The 20,466-nt window shown below is 55.8% G+C and overlaps 1 protein-coding gene across 6 annotated transcripts in view; it reads left to right on the forward strand.

Moving 5' to 3' along the window:
• The window catches only part of PDE2A (phosphodiesterase 2A), a 96,721-nt gene extending 80,697 nt beyond the window's left edge, over window positions 1-16,024 (forward strand). For all 6 annotated transcript variants that reach the window (XM_044929398.1, XM_044929396.1, XM_044929397.1 and 3 more), the window contains 24 exons: window positions 507-660; window positions 891-943; window positions 1,137-1,211; window positions 1,314-1,355; window positions 1,891-1,959; window positions 2,230-2,360; window positions 6,264-6,375; window positions 6,854-6,893; window positions 7,032-7,095; window positions 7,839-7,911; window positions 8,052-8,229; window positions 8,446-8,558; window positions 9,230-9,307; window positions 10,155-10,277; window positions 10,695-10,765; window positions 11,039-11,161; window positions 11,487-11,574; window positions 11,812-11,859; window positions 12,907-12,981; window positions 13,133-13,232; window positions 13,483-13,595; window positions 13,967-14,005; window positions 14,145-14,251; window positions 14,596-16,024. In XM_044929398.1, the coding sequence (XP_044785333.1) occupies window positions 507-660; window positions 891-943; window positions 1,137-1,211; window positions 1,314-1,355; window positions 1,891-1,959; window positions 2,230-2,360; window positions 6,264-6,375; window positions 6,854-6,893; window positions 7,032-7,095; window positions 7,839-7,911; window positions 8,052-8,229; window positions 8,446-8,558; window positions 9,230-9,307; window positions 10,155-10,277; window positions 10,695-10,765; window positions 11,039-11,161; window positions 11,487-11,574; window positions 11,812-11,859; window positions 12,907-12,981; window positions 13,133-13,232; window positions 13,483-13,595; window positions 13,967-14,005; window positions 14,145-14,251; window positions 14,596-14,806 (2,280 nt within the window). In that variant the 3' untranslated portion in view covers window positions 14,807-16,024. The remainder of the gene's footprint in view (window positions 1-506; window positions 661-890; window positions 944-1,136; window positions 1,212-1,313; window positions 1,356-1,890; window positions 1,960-2,229; window positions 2,361-6,263; window positions 6,376-6,853; window positions 6,894-7,031; window positions 7,096-7,838; window positions 7,912-8,051; window positions 8,230-8,445; window positions 8,559-9,229; window positions 9,308-10,154; window positions 10,278-10,694; window positions 10,766-11,038; window positions 11,162-11,486; window positions 11,575-11,811; window positions 11,860-12,906; window positions 12,982-13,132; window positions 13,233-13,482; window positions 13,596-13,966; window positions 14,006-14,144; window positions 14,252-14,595) is intronic.
• Window positions 16,025-20,466: the final 4,442 nt, after the last annotated feature.

The following is a 20,466-nucleotide window of genomic DNA, read 5'->3' on the forward strand; positions in this document are numbered from 1 at the left end:
CGACAGAGGATCGATCAGATAGTTGGATGGCATCACCGACTCAATGGACATGAGTTTGAGTAAACTCTGGGAGTTGGTGATGGACAGGGAGGCCTGGCATGCTGTGGTTCATGGGGTCGGGGAGAGTCGAACACGACTGAGCGACTCAACTGAACTGAAGAAGGAATATCTACATAATGATACTGAGGCTCTTCCTTGAGATTATGATTTTGTGACTTTAATAAGAACTCAACGACAACGACTCCCCATGGGTTCTAGAGACAGAGCAATCTGACCCTGTTCTTGCCTTGGAAGAGTCTGGGGGCTAGGGGTGGAGACAAACCCAGTATTTATCTGATCATGGACCGAGAGACTCTCCGGGGAAAGAGGGAGCCCACTGGAGTGTGGGGGTGGGGGGCGATGGCACCACAGGCAGAGAGAACGGCTCAAACCAAGGCTAGAGTCCCAAGGTGGCGAGGGCGATAAAGGTGGGGCGTGTGGCTTGCTGACCGCTCCGCCCGCCCCAGACCCTGGTGGCCCTGAAAAGGGTGCAGGCCTTGCAGCAGCGCGAGTCCAGCGCGGCCCCGAAAGCGACCCAGAATCCTCCGGAGGAGGCGGCGGGAGACCAGAAGGGTGGGGTCGCGTACACAGACCAAGACCGAAAGATCCTGCAGCTTTGCGGTGAGGACCTGGCCGCTGCGGGGAGGGGCGGGGCGCGAACCTGTGAAGGCGGAGCCACGGGTGGGAAGTTCCGTGGGTGGGCGGGGCCTGCGGCTGAGGCGCGGCCGGGGGCTGGCTGGGACCGCAACTGAAGAGGAGATCCTGAACTGGGTGGGAGGTGGAATTGGAGGGCGCACGCCCTTGGGGGAAATCTGTGGGCCCTCTGTCTGACTCCTGCCCCGCCATCGCAGGGGAGCTCTACGACCTGGATGCCTCTTCCCTGCAGCTCAAAGTCCTCCAATATGTGAGTCCCTGTGCCCCTACCACTGTGTTCCTCCCGGGACGGAAGTCCTCTTGAGCTTCCATCTCAGTACAGATTCAGATGTCCTGCCCTTCCTCTCTTCTCCACCTACCTGCGAGCCTCAGAAAGGCAGAGGGTGGGGAGTGGGGATCTCCCAGATGCGAGGTCAGCCCCTCACTGTGTCCCTCCCTCTCAGCTGCAACAGGAGACCCAGGCATCCCGCTGCTGCCTGCTGCTGGTATCCGAGGACAATCTCCAGCTCTCCTGCAAGGTGAGGGCCCAGAGCCACTGTGGGGCAGGGAGAGGGACCTGGGTCTCTGAGAGGAAAAACCTTGTCTGTCCTTTAACCAGTCCACATCGTTCTGCCCATCAGGTCATTGGAGATAAAGTACTGGAGGAAGAGATCAGCTTTCCGGTGAGTCCTGCGTCTGTCCCCTGTGTTGGAGTCTGCAGAAGCAGTTAAAGTGGACCAGGCATTCCTGGGATCTGCCCATTGAGACTGGAATCTACTAGAATCTCTTGGAATCTGATGGAATTATCTGGACCTTCAGATCTACTTAGAAATGTTATGAGAGATCACAACCTCTCATGATCAGGATCCCTTAGGAGAAATCACTCACAATCTACAGAAAGGTTTACCTGGGGCCAGGTCACTTCTGTTGGAGTATCTCTGGGCTTGGCTCTCTTAGAATCCATTAGGATCAGTGAGAATCCTTGGATTCTGCTTTTTTCTCTCCTAGTTAGGGAAGACTCTTAAGTCCTTCATAGGGGATTCTGGTCAAGAGCCTACTCTTCCCACCCCCCACCCCCACTCTTCAATGTTGACTCCATCCACGATTTGGACTGACTGAAGAGGTAGTTGAAACTTCCAGACTTGATGAGGGGAGAGGTCTCACATGGCCTGATCTTGGGAAGAGTTGGGCCCTGACTGGCTCTCCTTACTCCCTCAGTTGACCACAGGACGCCTGGGCCAAGTGGTGGAAGACAAGAAGTCTATCCAGCTGAAAGATCTCACCTCCGTAAGCCATGGCCTGGCTGGACCAGGGGAGGAGACAGGGGAGAGCCCTCTGTCCAGTCCCCAGGGCCAGGTTCTCTGGGCCTGGGCAACCTAGGAATAGGGGAGACAAGACCCGGGAACTTTCTCCTAGCCCACCCTGTGTCATAGCACTTCCCACCCTGCCTGAGCCCTTCAGACCCTCCTGTTGCAGAGTGTGATGGAGGGCGCGGGAGGGAAGCATGTTCTTCCTTCCCTGCCTTGACTTGCCTCCCCTCTTGCTTCTCCTTTGCAGGAGGATGTGCAACAGCTGCAAAGCATGTTGGGCTGTGAGGTGCAGGCCATGCTCTGTGTCCCTGTCATCAGCCGGGCCACTGACCAGGTCGTGGCCCTGGCCTGCGCCTTCAACAAGCTCGGAGGAGACTTGTGAGTCTGGGTGGAGGGATGTGGGTCAGGAGATGGAGCTGAGAGGCTGGGCGGGGCTTGACTCGGGTAACAGTGTAGGAAGGGTACTGGGCAGGGGGTGATATTCTAGCAGTGGTGGGTTGAATGGTTTGTCTGTGTAAGAGATTGAGATTATGGGAGCAATAGACCCTTATTGCTGCTCCACTGGGCTTTGTAAAATCATGCTGAGGTCCAAACAAGTTCCCCTTCTCGTTTCCACTTCCTACAGTTTGGATTATCCATGTTTTGGTACTGGCCTTCCCCCGACTTGCCATCCCTGTATTAACATTTCTGCTGGTAACTGATGGAGGAGCGATGTGCTCTAGGATGGGTGAACTCTCTGGGACCCCCCAGAGCATCACTGACGTTGTGGACAGTGGCTCAAGGGCATAGGCATGAGGGTGGGGCTAAGCTGAGGCTCTTCAGAGCATTGATAGGGCAGCTGTAAGAATCATGTGAAACAGAAGGGTGGGCAGGACAAGAGTCAGGTACACAGGCTTAGTCAGGAAGTATGTCTCAAGAACTGAGGTCAGATTTGGGGTATAGAAGTGGTATCACAGATTTCATGTCCTGCACCAACTCATTAATTGCTGCCTGAAGCATTGTATTAGTTTAGTGAGAAACAGTGCTGTGATTAGCCACATCTGTCCTGGGGGCATATTCAGGATGTGAATGCTGCCACACTTGGTCCAGCATGCCCAGCAGTAGGGAGTAGTGGGCAGGTGAGGGGTTGCATTCTGATTCCAGGATGCAGAGATGCTGGGGTCCAGCCCCTGCAGGATCCAGGGAATTCGAAGGGGAGACGGCTTCGGCAATCAGGATACGATAGAATTAAAGATATAAAGAGTGGTTAAATAAGGATAGCTCAGTGAGAAAATTCAGTGGAGAAAAGAGGCTGAATAACTTGGTTTACGTGGAAAGCCAATAAAATTCCAAGACAAGGAATTTGCGTCACCTACGTAGGCCGCAGGCGTCCTCCCGTTCTCCCGAAGGAGAGGAGACACTAAGGCCTCCCCGGTCAGATCTTAGAAGCCCAGGCAAAATTAGTAGGCTTGACGAGCCTCCACGCTACAGATGGGAATTCAGCCAGAAGGTGAGAGAAAGAACGACATGGGGAGACCAAGCTTCGGTGAACAAGGCCCGCACTTTATTTTCCAAAGTAGTTTTTATACCTTAAGTTGTGCATAGAGGATAATGGGGGAAGGGGTAGAGTCAGCAGTAAGCCAGGCTTTCTTCCTGCAAACTTATCATATACAAAACTTTAGGTGATTTACATCATCTTGTGGCCAGGAGGCCTGTTAACATTTTATAATCCTTTCTTCAGAAAACTTATTTTTCTCTAAAGGTGATTATTCTAAAGTCAGGCACCACCCTCCAAAATCATTAGATAAAGTTGCATTCCAACAGGGCAAAGGTGTGGTGGGCTATAACAAGAAAAGAATTAACTCAAGGGTCCAAGGTTACAAACATTAAAGCTACTACTTACATTCCTATACACCAATTATATTAATCAATACACTCCCAGGGACACAGAAGGTAAGGGATATGGAAACTTAGCAGCAAACATTGGCCCAACAAGTGAAAAACCCTTCACCAATACAATTTCTAATCAATCTTTTAACTGCTCAAAGGAATCTGTATTTAGACAGTTTAGAACATCTCATGCCTCTCACAGATGGGAGGCTGTGAACAATCACATGTGGCTGGAAGAACCTGTTCAGGCAGGCTAGAGGACTTCCAAAGGAGTTTGTAGGTTGAAACACTTTTGTCACACACAGGAACTTTATTAACTGGAGCTGTAAGTTAACTCTATTTCAGAGAGAGGTGGTGGGGGACAGCCCCCTGTAAAGTCAGAGCACAAAGCAGTAAAGTAGGCAGACTCTGGTTTTGGGGGTAGATGCTCTAGAATTTCCAGGGGGACTCCTGAGGGTCGATCCCGCCTTTGCGTATGCTGAGCCTCCTTCCTCATGACCTTTGCCATGGGCGGAGTTCCTCACTCTGGCTCCCGGCACAGAGAGATGCTGACAAGATGCTTGGCCCCTGGGGCTCAAATTGGCAAGCTGGGTTTGAGGCCTCAGAGCTCCTGCAGGAAGTGGAGACGAGATGTTGGGACTAGAGAGGGGTCAGAAGCCCAGGGACAGTGTCTGCAGGGGTGGAGCAGAGATCTGGGAGTCAGGTCTGAGTAGCAGGACCTGCCAGCATGGAGGCCTGGGGAAATGAAGACAGGAACAAGGCAGGACTAATTGAGGCAGGGAGGATGGGGGTCTGTGTCATGGGGAGTGGTGAGCATCCTGGTGTGGGAATATTTGTGCCATTCAGTAAGCACACATTGAATACCTAGTGTGTCTGACCCTGTGCTGGCTGGATGGCCTTGGGTAGGCCTTTGGGGAGGGAGAGTGCAGCATGGGAAGTCCAGCAAGGGTTGTGGCCTCTGGCTGCCAGCCTGGGTTCTGAGATGGCCCTGGACCTGAAGGAGAGGAAATATCAGAAGGGAAATGAGATGGGGACTGGGTGACAGCCTTGAGGCTCAGGGCAGAGACAAGGTCATCTCTAGGTTCCACATCTTTCAGGGAGTAAGTGCTGAATAATTGCATGAGCCAAGGTGGTGCTCAGCTCAGAGCAGGCACTGTAGAGAAGCATCCTGGAACCCTGAGAACATCCCTTCATCTGGGAGTGCAATGAGGCTGGTGGCAGGGGAAGAGGTACATTTAAGATTTTAGCAGACACTTTGCAAACATCTCCCCTGTACCAGGCTCTGCATTGGACAGGGGGTGATACAGTCAGAGTTCAAGACTGGCTTCAAGACTCGATGTTTATTTTTAGGGCACAGAGTGGGGACGGTGGGAAAGGTATTCTAGGCAGAGCAAACAGTGTGAGAAAAAGCATGAAGGTATTAAAGAGCCTGAGGTTTTCTCAGAATGATGAGCATCTTACTGTGGCTGAGGCTGAGACGCCCATAGAATAGGGGAGAGAGGTGGGTGGGACCAAATGAAGGGGCCTGAAATGGAGTAGGAAGGAAGGTGGGGAGACAGACACAGCACCGTGGGGATTGGGGTCTAGACCCGAATCACTGGATGGCAAGCATGAGTGGGGGATACCCCAGCAGAGAGGAGCGCTGCAGGTAGCCCCCAAATGGGGAGGGGTCTTGGCAGGGAAATCTGGGGCTGAGAAATGGTCAGAGTCTCTGAGGAATACTCCATCTCTCCGTGATCCCCATCCAGAGAGGCTTACCCGCGTCTGCAGCCCAGGTCCCACCCCAGCCCAAGTCCCACAAAGCTCCCTGGTGGTAAATCATTGGGTGGCCGGATTGAATGACCTCCTCAGGATTTCAGGCCCATCTTGTCTGATGCCCGCCAGCTCCATAAATATGATATGGGCACTGCCCTGTCCACAACCACATCAGGACTTGTGGAGGCACCAAATCGGGGCCTGCAGGTTCCAGGGAATGGAGGACAGTGTAGGAGCTGGATGAGACAGGGCAGTGCCACCGCCCCTCCCTGAGGTTGGGGGAGAGGGGCAGGAGAACACATTGCCTGTGGTTGGGCGAGTCTCCAGTCTGAGGGGAAAGACTCAGCCTCAGTCTGGGTAAATCTGAAGTCCAAGGAGGGAGACTTTGAGAAGTCTCTGGCTTTGAGAAGCAATAGTCTGAGGAGGAAAACACATTTGGGGCAGAGGAGGATTAGAGCCCACTCCCCAGAAGCCCCCCAACTCTGAGGTGGAAGCTGGCCCAAGCCGCCTGGGTGGTGAGCGGCCCCAGCAGAGGAGGGTGAGGTGAGCTGGTGGGTTTCTGGGTGGGCTTTCTGGAGGGACGGAGGTGAGGCGGAGTGGGGAGAGCAGTCTGTGGTCTGTCGCTCTGCGGCGACCCCCACCACCCGACCCTGGCAGGTTCACAGACCAGGACGAGCACGTGATCCAGCACTGCTTCCACTACACCAGCACGGTGCTCACCAGCACCCTGGCCTTCCAGAAGGAGCAGAAGCTCAAGTGTGAGTGCCAGGTGCGTGGCCTGCCTTGACTGCTCTCGGGGGCCAATTCCCCCAGCTCTCAGCCCCAGAGAGTCATCCAGAAGGGAAAAGCCCATGGGTTTTGGGGCCAGTGGTGGGGAGACTACCTAGGCCCCTGGAAGTCTCTTAAAGAGGAGAACTGGAGCTCCTCAGGATGGCGCCTCTGGCTGCAGGCCCAGTATGCGATCGCCCTCTAGTGTTCGGATTGGGCATCACAACAACATCTGGATGGCTAGAGTCCGAGGGGACCGCACATGGGACGCTCAGGTTTCCTGCTCACCCTCCCTGTGACTAGAACTCCCACTCCTTCCCTTACAGCCAAATGATACAATTAGACTCTCTCAGTCTCCGGCCTGTCCCACGAGCCCTAGGGAAAGAATGAGAAGACCCTCAGGCTGACGGAGGCAGGGGGCTGGAGAGGGTGAACCCCTGCAACCTGATTCCCTGTGATCTCCTTTTTCTCCATTCCAGGCTCTTCTCCAAGTGGCGAAGAACCTCTTCACTCATCTGGGTGAGTGCACTGCCCTCCTCCATGCCTGGCTGTGGGGTGGGAGTCGGGGGACTGGTGTTTCGAGGAGGGGAGGCAGGCAGGCTTGTCAGCACTCCAGCCTGGTCTCACCACAGTCTGCCATGCTTCTCCCTCCCGCAGATGACGTCTCCGTGCTGCTCCAGGAGATCATCACAGAGGCCAGGAACCTCAGCAATGCTGAGATGTGAGTGAATCCACCCAGGAGTAGGGAGAGAGAGAGAGAGAGGCCCTGGCCCTAACCCTAACCTCTCTTTTCCTCCCCTCTTTTTTCCCCCCTCTGTTGTCGTCATAATTTATTTGGCTTGCACAGCATGGGGGATCTTAGTTCCCCAAGCAGGGACTGAACCCATGCTCCCTACATTGGAAGCATGTTGTCTTAACCACTGAACCACCAGGGACGTCCCCTCCATTGCCTTCTTGTGGGACCCACGTCTTGCGTGATTTTTTATTTCATGCTTGTGTCCCTCACTAGATTGTAACATCCAATGACAGCAGGCACGCTGCTTGCTTTGCAGGCCGTGGGTCCTCAGCTCTTAATACAGTGTCTGACTGAGTGACTTCACTTTCACATTTCACTTTGATGCATTGGAGAAGGAAATGGCAACCCACTCCAGTGTTTTTGCCTGGAGAATCCCAGGGACGAGGGAGCCTGGTGGGCTGTCATCTATGGGGTCACACAGAGTCAGACATGACTGAAGTGACTTAGCAGCAGCAGCAGCTGGTACATGGTAGGTGCTAGCAAAAAAAAAAAAAAAAAAAATTATCCATCTTAACTAATGTCTGGAGTCAGCTAGCCCTGAGGAGAGTCTCACCATAGGTCACTCCCTCCGGGCCTCAGAAATCTAGGCTTCACCTCAAGTCCTGAGATTTGAGTGGTGGTCACAGAGGGGTGTCAGGGCCCTGTGGACCAATGCTATCTCTCCACAGCTGCTCTGTGTTCCTGCTGGATCAGAACGAGCTGGTGGCCAAGGTGTTCGATGGGGGCGTGGTGGAAGATGAGGTGAGGCAGGGCTGCGTGGAGGGAGGGTGTGGCCGTGGTCCTGGGGGCCGGGAGTCCTCAGGGGAGCAGGCCCTACGTTTGATCGTCCGATCTGTGACCGGCCACTAACCCTCCTCTCAACTCCATTCCTGCCCCGGCAGAGCTATGAGATCCGCATTCCCGCTGACCAGGGCATCGCGGGTCATGTGGCGACCACCGGCCAGATCCTAAACATCCCAGATGCTTACGCACATCCGCTTTTCTACCGAGGCGTGGACGACAGCACCGGCTTCCGGACGCGCAACATCCTCTGCTTCCCCATCAAGAACGAGAACCAGGGTGCGGGTTGTGGTGGCTCCGGAAGAGGGCCGGGGCGGGGCCTGCAAGGATGGGGCGGAGCCGAGCAGAAGGTCCACAAGCCTTCTCAACCACCCTAGCATCCCCGGGCCGAAGGGATGGGGTTTCCCAAGCCTGTGATGTCCCTTGAGGATACCCTGGGAGGACAGATCGTCAGACACGTCCACTGGCTCATCCTAGCTCCTCTTTGGTCCCCAGAGGTCATCGGTGTGGCCGAGCTGGTGAACAAGATCAATGGACCATGGTTCAGCAAGTTTGATGAAGACCTGGCTACAGCCTTCTCCATCTACTGTGGCATCAGCATTGCCCATGTGAGCGGGACAGGGGCAGACCCATGCAGGACCCTCTGTTCTCCTCTCCACAATGGCCCTCCTTGCTCTGTCCAGATGAGTTTACGCCCGCCCCTGGGGCTCAGAGCCCTGCTGCTGGGTTGCTGTGCAGTCTTCAGTACCTACTGGTCACTTCTGGCCTCAGTTTCCTATCAGAAAATTGGGGATACTATTTCCAATCCTGTCCAGTTAGCCTCCTAGGACTATGGGAGACCTGTTTTATTTCCCCCTTTTCCGAAAGCAACCTCAACCCGAGCCCCTGTTTAGCTTCTTGTGGGGATTGTTGGGTCTCATTGTCCATAGCTGGCAGCTCTGACCCGGGAATCCAACTCCTAGATCCTTAACGCTATCCCCACTCCTTGCTTCTTTTTCTCCATTAGGGGCCTCAGGCTCCATCACTGAAGCTGGGGCAGGCTCAGGAGAGCATGCAAAGTGCTAGATCAAGTGCTAAGAGGCCCTGGGGAGGAGGAGTGAGGGCAGGTCTGGATGAAAGTTGGAGAGGGCTCCCTACTCTGGGCTGGACCTTGAAGGCTCAGACTGGGCCCAGCATGGGACAGGAGTTGGGGGAGGTTCTATCTGATCCCTTTGTCCTGGTCCTGGGTATTTCACAACCACCTTGCTTGAGCCCTATCTTTCCCTCTCTCCCCCACAAGTCCCTCCTATACAAGAAAGTGAATGAGGCGCAGTATCGCAGCCACCTTGCCAATGAGATGATGATGTACCACATGAAGGTGAGCCCTGCACAGAGCTCCCACCCTCCTTCTCAGGCCCCCAGGGTCCCCTGTAGTCCCCCTGTTCCTCCCCTAGCTCCATGAATCCTCTGGTGCCCAGGATCAGGCTGGGCTTTCTGATCACCCTCTCTTGAAGATAAGAGCAGTGACTGGGCTTTTGCTCTCCTGCTCTCCTTCGGGGCAGCCTCTCTGCAAAGCAATTTCTGGTTCAGCCCCAAAGCTGGCAGCAAGACTCAGCCCAGCGGAGAGCATGGTTCAGCCAGGTGTTCCCCATGTCCAGAGATAATTCCCATCCTGGGAACTGCTGACAGCTGGGAAGCCCACTCAGGGTCCTCCCGCAGCTCCCTTATGTACAGTGGTCCTGCAGTCCTAGGCAGTCCCATCCCCAGACCCTGTGCAAGACAAGCTGTCTGGAACTTTAGTTCAGAGTATGTGATGGTCATTGTTCATTTGAACATTTCATCTCCTCTGTGTCCAAACCAAATGGCCCCAGACTTTGTGGCTGGGGTCAAAACTGTAGCAGGAAGGATTGGCTCTGGGATGGTCCTCCCCAAAGAAGGAATCTTTGAGTTACTGTCTGTGGAAGGCCACCATGGTGTCAAGAAGAGGTGTTATCTGCCTTTGACAAGGAGAGGCGGTTACAGATGAGGGTGGGCCCAGGCAAGTAGGTGCAGTAGGTTGGCTGCAGGATGGCGAGGGGAGGATGGTATTCTGCCCAGTGACAACCCATGGAAGACCCAACTGGGATGCATTCTAGTGGGAGGTCCCCGCCACTGTGGGCATTTGAGGTTGAAGATGTTGGATGGGGTGGAGGCTGTCTTCTGATGCCCTGGCTGGTCCCCTCCAGGTCTCTGATGATGAGTATACCAAACTTCTCCACGACGGGATCCAGCCTGTGGCTGCCATCGACTCCAACTTTGCCAGTTTCACATACACTCCTCGCTCTCTGCCCGAGGATGATACTTCCATGGTGAGCCGGCTCACCCCGCCTGATTGTGGAGGACGGACAGCCAGAGATGGAAGTTAGATGTGCATAGGAAATTCCTGGCAGGACCGAGTCATCAAGAGATGGAGGGGGCATGTGGTCTGCCAGCATGGGCCACAGGGCCTGCCCAGGGGCTGGACTGGAACCAACAATGGCCTCAGGATTGGCATCTCCCTCCCTGTTTTTCTAAGACTTTGTGGGAACTTGGTCCCAAGAGTTCTTAGATCTCCTGTTTCTAAGTTCATGGCTCCAAGAATGCTTGGCTGTACCATTTTTTGGTTCTCAAGTTTAAAAGTTCTAAGACTCCAACATTTTGGAGGCTTCAAGAAGGGCCAAGGTAAGGGGAGTGGGGTGCATCTTGAAACTGACAGTCTCTCTGATCCCTCCTTCTGCTCTGTCCAGGCCATCCTGAGCATGCTGCAGGACATGAATTTCATCAATAACTACAAAATTGACTGCCCGACACTGGCCCGGTGTGTACCCCCAGCCCTCCGCTCCGTGTGCCAGCAGCCCCGTCTCTGCCTCCCTTTGCCCTCTGCTCTCACATCCATTGCTCCCTGTGCTCTGGGAAGGACCTCTGAGGATGTCTAGGGGAGGCCCAGACTTGTAATGGTGGGAGGATCCACCAGTGAGAGGCGATTCACAGAACCTTGAGAAAAGGGAGGGAATGGGGTAGGACAGAGCCTGGAGGGCTTGCTGGAAGAGGAGAGCCTGAGGCCCATGTGCTGCCCTCTTCCCACCCCCAGGTTCTGTTTGATGGTGAAGAAGGGCTACCGGGATCCCCCCTACCACAACTGGATGCACGCCTTTTCTGTCTCCCACTTCTGCTACCTGCTCTACAAGAACCTGGAGCTCACCAACTACCTCGAGTGAGTGGCTGCCCCTTTGCCCATCTGGCAGCTGCTGGGGTCCCCTTCCTGGGGACAGAACCGCACCTCCTGTGCGACAGACTTTCTATGCATTGCCTCACAGGATCCTCTTAACAGCCCAGTGTGAAAGGTACAAGGCCTCTTTCCAAGATGGGGACCCAGGTTCCTGAGCCCCTGTGCAGGTGGTTCTCCGACATGTGTGGTCAAGAGCTCAATTACTGACCACGGAGCAGTTCCCCTTCTTGTAGCCATCTCCTCCAGCCGGCCCTCCTGTGGAGGAGGGAGCTGTGGCTCACCTCCGTGTCCTCTGTCTCCTCCCAACCAGGGACATGGAGATCTTTGCCTTGTTTATTTCCTGCATGTGTCACGACCTGGACCACAGAGGCACAAACAACTCCTTCCAGGTGGCCTCGGTGAGACCCTGCCCTCCTCACAGTGGGCACCCTCCCCGGGGTGTCTGGGAGCCTCACCCCTCCAGCCTGAGGGGTGGTGGGAGCTCATGAGACCAGGAGCCAGTTGAGAGACAGGAGGAGGCTCTCCCAGGCTATGGGAGACATAGGAGTGCTGAGGGGGTGGGAGGAGCTGGGCTGTTGTGTGCCTAATATGCCTCTGGATGTCAGGAGTGATGGAGTTTTCTTTGGTTTTTCCAGAAATCTGTGCTGGCCGCGCTCTACAGCTCAGAAGGCTCTGTCATGGAGGTACCACCATTCTGCCCAGTATCGCCATCCCCACTGTCCCTTTAAGGCCAATGACTTATTAATATGAAGCTAGACTGTGTGGCCCGGCTCCTCCCCATGCCAAGCCCTGCTTTCCACCCAGACTGGGAGAGCTGCAGCACCCCCAGGGCACGTCTGACTCTTGTTCCCAATGAGCTTGGAAGGGTACCCATGCGGCTGGGGGTGCCAGTCAGGCTGCAGGTTCTGCCCGAGCCCAGGTTTACCCAGGGAGGCCTTGTAGTTAGCCTGTTTCTCTTTGCATGTCTAAGGACACCCTGTGAAACCCCCTCTGCTCCCAGCCTGGCATGGGCTCCTTGTCCCATCATGCTCAGCTTTGCCTGAGACTGTTTGATTTGTGTCTGCCCACCCCAGTGGAGCTCCTGGAGGCAGAAACAAAATCAGAGACATCTCTGAGTTCCCTGCATCTGGTACAGGGCTTGGCATGAGTGGGAACCAAACTTTCAAGGTTGCCTTGCCCCACTCTGCCCCCCAAAACACCCCTCTGGAACTGCTCCTGCTTGCACGCCCCCAGAGATGAGGGGCTCGCTTCCTCCTGGGAGGCCTGGTGGCAGCCTGTCTCCTGCCCTCCATGCCCTGGGCTGAGTCGGCTCCTCTTCTGAGTGACAGCCCTTCAGCGTCAGAAGACAGGGGTCTTGCCCTCGCCTCATCACTGCCCTTCCCTGTCAGCATACAAATGTTTCCTGCATGAATTAGTGTCGAAGACTCCAAGGGATCATTTCAGATTCATTCCAGCTTGAGAGGCCCTCAGAGCTCACCTTGTCGTGTCCGTCTGACTGACAGCTGAGGAATCTGAGGCTCAGACATGGCCAGGGACTTGCCCAGGGTCACATGGAGGGTCGAAGCAGAGCGCAGAAAGGGAACTGGCCCCCAACCCTCGACTCCCCAGTTCTGCCTGCTCTGCTCAGTTTGGGGGCCAGGGCTAGGCTGGGCTTGCTTCCTCCCTTGGGGTCAGTGAGGAGGAGCACCCCCACTGGTAGAGCTGGGCCCCTACCATGCCTCTCCCCACAGAGGCACCACTTCGCTCAGGCCATTGCCATCCTCAACACCCACGGCTGCAACATCTTTGACCACTTCTCCCGGAAGGTGATGGGGCTGGGGGTGGGGGGCAGGGAGTGGGAGCTGGGAGCTGGCCTGATGTGGGAGAGGTAGACCCGAGGGGTGGCGGTTCCTGAGGTTTAGGGGAGTAGGGGGTGGGGTGTCTGGGCCTTGACCCTGTACCCCCACCCCCACCCAGGATTATCAGCGCATGCTGGACCTGATGCGGGACATCATCTTGGCCACAGATCTGGCCCACCACCTCCGCATCTTCAAGGACCTCCAAAAGATGGCCGAAGGTGCCTGCCTCTAGCCTGGGTCTCTAGATCGGGGAAGGACCACCAAGAGGGGGACTCGCCTGGAGGGCATCCCCAGAGTTCAGACCCATCCCTTCCAACATCAGCCCACCAGGCAGACCCAGCTCTGCATCCCTGGCTCCTATCCAGGGTGCTGAATTCCCTGTGCCACTTTGGGATGGGCCCTGGGGCCTTGCTCTTAGGGACCCAGGATGCTGGGTCCCTCTCCTTGACCCTGTTCTCTCCCCGACAGTGGGCTATGATCGAACCAACAAGCAGCACCACAGCCTCCTTCTCTGCCTCCTTATGACCTCCTGTGACCTCTCCGACCAGACCAAGGGCTGGAAGACCACGAGGAAGATCGCGGTAAGTGCCACTCCTTCTTGGGAAGGCGCAGGCTGTATACCCTGCCTGGCTCTGTGTGGCTCCTGCAGCCTGCACGCCCTCCCAGTGCTGAGCTCAGCCTGTGGGGAAGACAGAAACCTAGACCACCTCAGGTGACAGTGGAGAGATTGAGAGAGGGGCATGGACTCACTGGGGGGGTCACCCAGCAAATCAGTGAGTGGCTGGTGGAAGGCGGGCCAGAACCCAGCCACTGTCCTCCTCCCAGGCCAGGGATGGTGAGGACAGGTCCTGAGGTCCCAGTGCCGCAGTTTGCCCCCTTGGGAATGGGCTATGGAGGAGCGTGGGCGGGTGGATCACACTCATAGGAGGTAATGAGAGTGTTGACCTTTCAGGAGCTGATCTACAAAGAGTTCTTCTCCCAGGGAGACTTGGTATGTGGGGTGCGACCTCAGGGTGCCCAGGTTGGGGGAGGGTTCCTAGCCTGGGCCCAGGAGGGGCTGGGTTAGCCTGATCCAGATGTTCCTGGAGCATGGAGAGGGCCAGACAGGCCTGACGACTTGATGCCTGCAGGAGAAGGCCATGGGCAACAGGCCGATGGAGATGATGGACCGTGAGAAGGCCTACATCCCTGAGCTGCAGATCAGCTTCATGGAGCACATCGCAATGCCCATCTACAAGTGAGTGAGCTCAGGGGCCTGCTGGGGACACTGCCCAGGGATGGTATGGGAGTGGGACGGGGCTGGCTGTGGCCATCACAGCAGACACAAGCGCTGTGCTGGCCTGGCCCTGCTCCACCTCATCCACTCCTTGTCTCTGAGCAGAGCCGTCTCTTGCTTTGCCCCTAAATGTGCCGTTTGCGTCATCCTTGGTCCCTTATGGAAAGAGATGCTCAAGCTCTCCTTGAGCTTCCAATCTTATGCCTCATGCTCTTGTGGAAGTTCTACCTGTGGTCCAGCCCTAATATTTCTTGCTGCTCACAGTCTGCCTTCTGACCTCTAAACCTGCCCCTATCCACCCCCAGGCTGCTGCAAGACCTATTCCCCAAGGCGGCCGAGTTGTACGAACGCGTGGCCTCTAATCGTGAGCACTGGACCAAGGTGTCACACAAGTTCACCATTCGAGGCCTCCCGAGCAACAACTCGTTGGACTTCCTGGACGAGGAGTATGAGGTGCCTGACCTGGATGGCGCTAGGGCTCCCATCAATGGCTGTTGCAGCCTTGATGCTGAGTGAGTCCCTCCTGGGACCCCTCCCTGCCCAGGCCTCCTCCCACAACCCTCCACGGGCCTGGCCGCACGCCCTGGGACCAGAGCCAAGGGTCCTGGATTCTAGGCCAGGACTTCCCACGTGACCCGGGCGAGGTCTGACCTTCCCGGGCCTCAGCTTTCTTGTCTGTATAATGGAAGACTTCAGCCTCACTGAGACTTTGTCACTTGTCCTCTGAGAGCACAGGGGTAACCAATGAGCAGTGGACCCTGCTCTGCACCTCTGACCGCACCTTGGCAAGTCCCCACCCTCAGGCCACTCCTTCTCTGAGGCAGCCGGATGGTTTCTTCTGAGCCCCATTCCTGCCGTACCAGATCTGTGCCCTTTCCTGTGGGGGCACCCTCACTGGCTCCCAGGATCCTCAGGCAAGAACATGAGACATCTGAGTGGGCAAAGGGTGGGTCTTAGAGACAGTTATCAGCCTGGCTGGAGGACTAGAAATAGCCATGGGACCACCTGTGGCCCAGAGGACTGCCTTTGTACTTATGGTGGGGACCGGGACCTGGGGATATAAGGGTCCCAGGAGGACGCTGCCAGGGGGCGAGTGCAGTGCTCTGGGAAGAGGGGCTCAGGAAGAGAGGAGGATAAGAACAGTGAGAAGGAAGGATCCCTGGGCTGGGAGGCAGGCCCAGCATGGGTCAGCCATGCTTCCTCCTGGCTGTGTGACCCTGGGCAAGTCCCTTCCCCTCTCTGCGAAACAGTAGGGTGAGACAATCCATTCTCTGAGACCCCTTTTAGATCCAAGTCCCCATAGTTCTGTGGAGTCCCAGGAGAGGCCACCAAGGGTCCCTGGCCCCCTTGGGCACAGAGCTGACACTGAGTCCCTCAGTGGCCCCCTGAGTATACCCCCTTAGCCGGAGCCCCTTCCCTGTTCCTACAGCCAGAGGGGGACCTGGCCTCAGCCTGGCAGGGCCTCTCTCCTCTTCAAGGCCATATCCACCTGTGCCCCGGGGCTTGGGAGACCCCCTAGGGCCGGAGCTCTGGGGCCATCCTGGCCACTGGCTTCTCCTTTCTCTGTTTTGTTCTGTATGTGTTGTGGGGTGGGGGGAGGGGGGCCACCTGCCTTACCTATTCTGAGTTGCCTTTAGAGAGATGCGTTTTTTCTAGGACTCTGTGCAACTGTTGTATATGGTTCCGTGGGCTGACTGCTTTGTACATGAGAATAAATCTATTTCTTTCTACCAACCCTCCGCCACGGGGCTGTCTGCAGGCTTTGTGCATGAGGTTGTTGGTGGTGGGGAAACAGCATCGGGGAAGGCAAATGCCTTTAAGAACTCCCAGGCTACTGGAACTCCCATCCCTGCTGCCTAGCCCCTCTTCTGTGGGAGTCCTGGACCTGTCAGGGTACCCCCAGACCAGTCCTGTGCCAGATTCTGGGTACTGAGGTGGAGATGGCAGATGCAGAGGCCTGAGCATGAGGTAGTTGTTTGTGGACTGGAAATGGAGAAATGAGAGACTGTAGCAATCAAGGAGGCTGCCTGGAGGAGGTGACCTGGCGCTCCTAGACCCTCTGTCTGCTGGTCTACCTTAGTCATGCATGCCCTTACAGAAAAGGCCTGAGCCTCTGAACCCTCTCCTAGCCACAGGGATACCTGTCTGTGTCCCTGTAAATCCAGCCAAAGGGGTAGCCCTGAGTCTGACTGTGTATCAAATACAGCCCTGGGTTGTGTCTGTGGGGTTGATTTCCCTGCTCTCCTGGCTGTGTTTGCTTCTGCACAGACAGAGGGGCAGACTCCAGACTGGTGACCAGGAGGAAGCTCTGATTGGCAGTTTCCAGACCCCACGCCCACCTTGCCTGGAGCCCTCCCATCTTCTCTCCCTTTTCATTTCTCCCAGATCAGTAAAGGTTGGCATGTTAAGGGGCTGGGCACTAGGTTCTCCTTTCCTGGTGGGGGAGGGTTGGGAGGCAATGGTCCTGTGTTTGCCCACAATGGCCTCAGGGTATCGGCCTTGTCGGTTGACACGTCAGGGTGTCCGGGACCATAGAGCTTGTCTGCATCTCATGCCTGGCAGTTTATTCTGGTTTGGAATCTGTTTCTCTGGCTGAACGGTCCCAGGGCTTCTAGCCTGCCCGTGGGGCTGTGGGGTCCAGGCCCCTCCCCTGCTCAGCCCCTGCTTTGGGCCCCCCAGTCTGTCCTCTCACAGCACAGACCCCAGGCCAGTCAGTGGGCCCCCAGGTGGGGGCGAGTCACTTCCTGGCTCCAGGCTGACAGAAGAGGATTACTCTAATTGTGCCCAGCTGACACCAGCATTGGTATGGCCTAACACAGGTGCCTGTGACCCTCGACCCTGAGTGTGTGTGTGTGTGTGTGTGTGTGTGTGTGTGTCCTCTTCCACAGGCCTTTGGGCAAAGTGGAAGCTCAACCTAGGTACCCACCCCTGAGCCTTCCTCTCCTTCCCCCTGTGCCTGCCCTCCCTCGTGGACATATAATTCTGTTCAAGGCCCATGCTATGACACATCACTCCTTGCCTCCGAATTAAACAACTCACAGATATCTTCTCCTGCGCTGCAGGACCCTATGCTGAGGCCCAGAGCTAAATTCATCCTCAACCCTGGTCTGGAGGTTCTAACAGCCTGGCAGGGGAGACACAGGCCATGATACCTATGGCCCCAGGCAGAGGCCTGAGAAAATCACAGCGAGGTTTGGAAGAAGAGCAGGGGTTTTCCTGCGGGCAAAGGGGGCAAGGCACTCCTGGGAGAAGGAACTGCTCCTACAAACGCTGCCGCTCAGAGAAGGAGAGTGGCTGACACACAAGAATGCAGAGAGCTAAGGCCAGATCAGGGAGGGCCATGAATGCCAGATTGCGGAGTTCAGCTTGACTTTGTGGGCACAAGGGAATGGGGGCTCAGGCGTTCATTTTAGAAGGTCCTGCAAGAAGGTGAAGCAAGGACTGCAGGAGAGCGGTTGGGAGGGGATCATCCTAAAGTGGATGCTCAGTGGCCTAGACTGGGCCAAGGAGGAGTTGAAGACGCTTTGGACTCACAGAACTTGTGCTCGATTGGATGGGGGTGGAGGCGGGATTGGCAAGTTCCCTGGAAAAGGAACCTGCTCTTGAACAGCCCTGGGCAGCTGTTCAGGTGCCACCCACTCGGACCACCAGGTGCTGGGTGGAGTCTCTGGCAGGAGGTGAGTCTCCGGGGAAGATGGGCGGGGCAGCTGTTTGGGGGCTGCCAGGGGTGGGGGCCAGAGGAGGGTGGGAGGAGGACCCTGCTTCTGCAGAGCCTGCAGGCAGCTCTCACCCGGTTGGAGAATACAGGCCTAGGCGCCCCAGGGCTTCTGTTAACTGCCCTGCCCTCCAACTTAATGGTTTCATTTTACAGGAAACCACGATTCTGGGCGTAGACACTATTATCTCATTCTGCAGACTAGAAAGGTGAAGTCCAGGAGATTAAGTAATCAGCCAAGGTTGGGATGTGAGCCTGACTCCTCTCCAAGGGCTCTTCTCTGGGATAGAGGAAGGAGATTCAGGAGCGCAGGGTCTCCGTCTGCCTCCTCAGGACTGTGGCAGGAAGGAGTGGTGAGCAAGTGGACTGGGGCCCCTGAGAAGGGTTTGGGATCAGCGCTGTGTGCCTGTGTGTTGCGGGGGGCGGCTGGGGCACGTGAAAGGGCGTGGAGGCTGGTGGCGTGTAGCGCTGCTTATGGCCACCAGGTGGCGCCGAGCCCCCGCTGGCCTCACCTCTCCGGAGGTCTGAGAAGGGCAGGTGCCAGGTGTGTGATGGGGGCTAACCTCACTCCTGTCCACACGCTCAATGGGGTGATGAGTTCGCTGGAGGCCTTCGGGGTACAGGAGGGTATGTTGTGTGAATGAAATATGCTTATAGATGGCACAGCCAGATTGTTCTCTGAGGGCGTACTAGGATGGGTCCCTACCAGATGGGAAGTACACCCTTAAGTTTGAAGGTTGGCGGCGTAGACCCGAGAAAGAAGGTGTTGCTACTCCCTGACAAGATGGCTGCCACCCTCCATTCCTAAATCATCCCTGGAGAAACCATAGGACTGGGTAGGAAGCGGGAAGCATGGAATCCTGGGAACTAACAAAAAATAGTCTGGGGTGCAGTGGGGTGGGAGTTGGGGAGAGGTAAAAGTGAGGTGCTGGGTTGGCAGAAAGCACGTGCCTCAGGCCTGTTGCCTTGGACAGTCAACCATTGCCTCTCCGCTCGCTTCTGCACAAACTCCTGGGGCTTCTTCATCTTCTCTTGAGAGTAGCTGGAGGAAAAGAACAATCGCTTGACTGGGGGGCTCTCCCAAGGAAGGACAGGATTATTGTCCCCTTTGTGGGCAAGAGAAACTGAGGCCAGAAGCTCAGTTGTTGGGAGCCTCCCTCAGAGTAAAACCAGATTAGCTCCCCAGGGTCAGATGAGGAGGCTGGGACCAGGAAATGGCAGGGACCTTTAAGTCCACACAGAGATCCAGAGGTAGCCTAGGGATGGGCACTAGCTCCCACTTTCTGGCCCAGGGCTCCCCACCACCTTTCCCAGGAATGGCAGTCTCTGCTTCTTCAGGTCCCACCTGGAGCTCACGTTTCAGACCAGACCTGGAGAGCTGGTCTGTGTCTCCCACATCACTGCCCCCGCGTCGGCCCTGTGCTGGGGACAGGGTGGGGGAAGGGATGTGTGGGTTAGAATCGCTGACCCTCTTTTCTCTTCACATCTGCCGCCAGAACCATTCCTCTGGCTCTCAGCTGAGACTTCTTGGGCAGTGTGTGCTTGCTGGGTGCATGTGGTTTCTCTCCTCAGTTAGGAAGCCTGGTAAGGGCAGGAACAGATCTGCCTCAGCTTTGATTTCCCACATCCCTCCTCAATGTAGGCGTCCCAGGTGGCACAGTGGAAAAGAATCTGCCTGTCAATGCAGGAGACTCAAGAGATGTGGGTTCCCTCTCTGGGTTGGGAAGACCCTTGAATTAGGAAATAGCAACCCACTAAGGTATGGCAACCCACTCCAGTACTCTTGCCTGGAAAATCCCATGGACGGAGGAGCCTGGTAGGCTGCAGTCCATGGGGTCGCTAATAGTCGGACACAACTGAGCGACTTCCCTTTCACTTTTCACTTTCATGCATTGGAGAAGGAAATGGCAACCCACTCCAGTGTTCTTGCCTGGAGAATCCCAGGGATGTGGGACCCTGGTGGGCTGCTGTCTATGGGGTCGCACAGAGTCAGACACGACTAAAGTGACTTAGCAGCAGCAGCAAGGTATCCTTGCCTGGGAAATTCCATGGACAGAGGAACCTGGCGGTCTACAGTCCATGGGGTCACAAAGAGCGGACATGACTGAGGGACTGAGTATACACAGGAGCTCAAAACAGGTGTGTTGACTGACAGCGGCAGTCTGGATTCCAATGCATGTATTAATCAAAACTCAGCTGAACAATGAGGGAGGCCCTCTGAAATTCTCTAGAATTATCTCTCTGCATCTCTTTCATCTCTGGTACTCCACCCCGTAAACTCTTGCCAACCAGCCTCTTCAGACTCACAGCTCCATCTCCTTAACTTAAAGGGACTTCCAGGGTTCATCCTGCCTGCATGGTGGCCTCTCCACGCGGTGTGGGCAGTGGTAGTGTTTACATGTGTCTTCTGCCCCTTAGGATCCCAATCATTATCTGATAACCAATGCCTTGAAAACCTTTC

This window comes from Bubalus bubalis, chromosome 16 (assembly GCF_019923935.1).
Source record: "Bubalus bubalis isolate 160015118507 breed Murrah chromosome 16, NDDB_SH_1, whole genome shotgun sequence".
Classification (NCBI taxonomy): domain Eukaryota; kingdom Metazoa; phylum Chordata; class Mammalia; order Artiodactyla; family Bovidae; genus Bubalus; species Bubalus bubalis.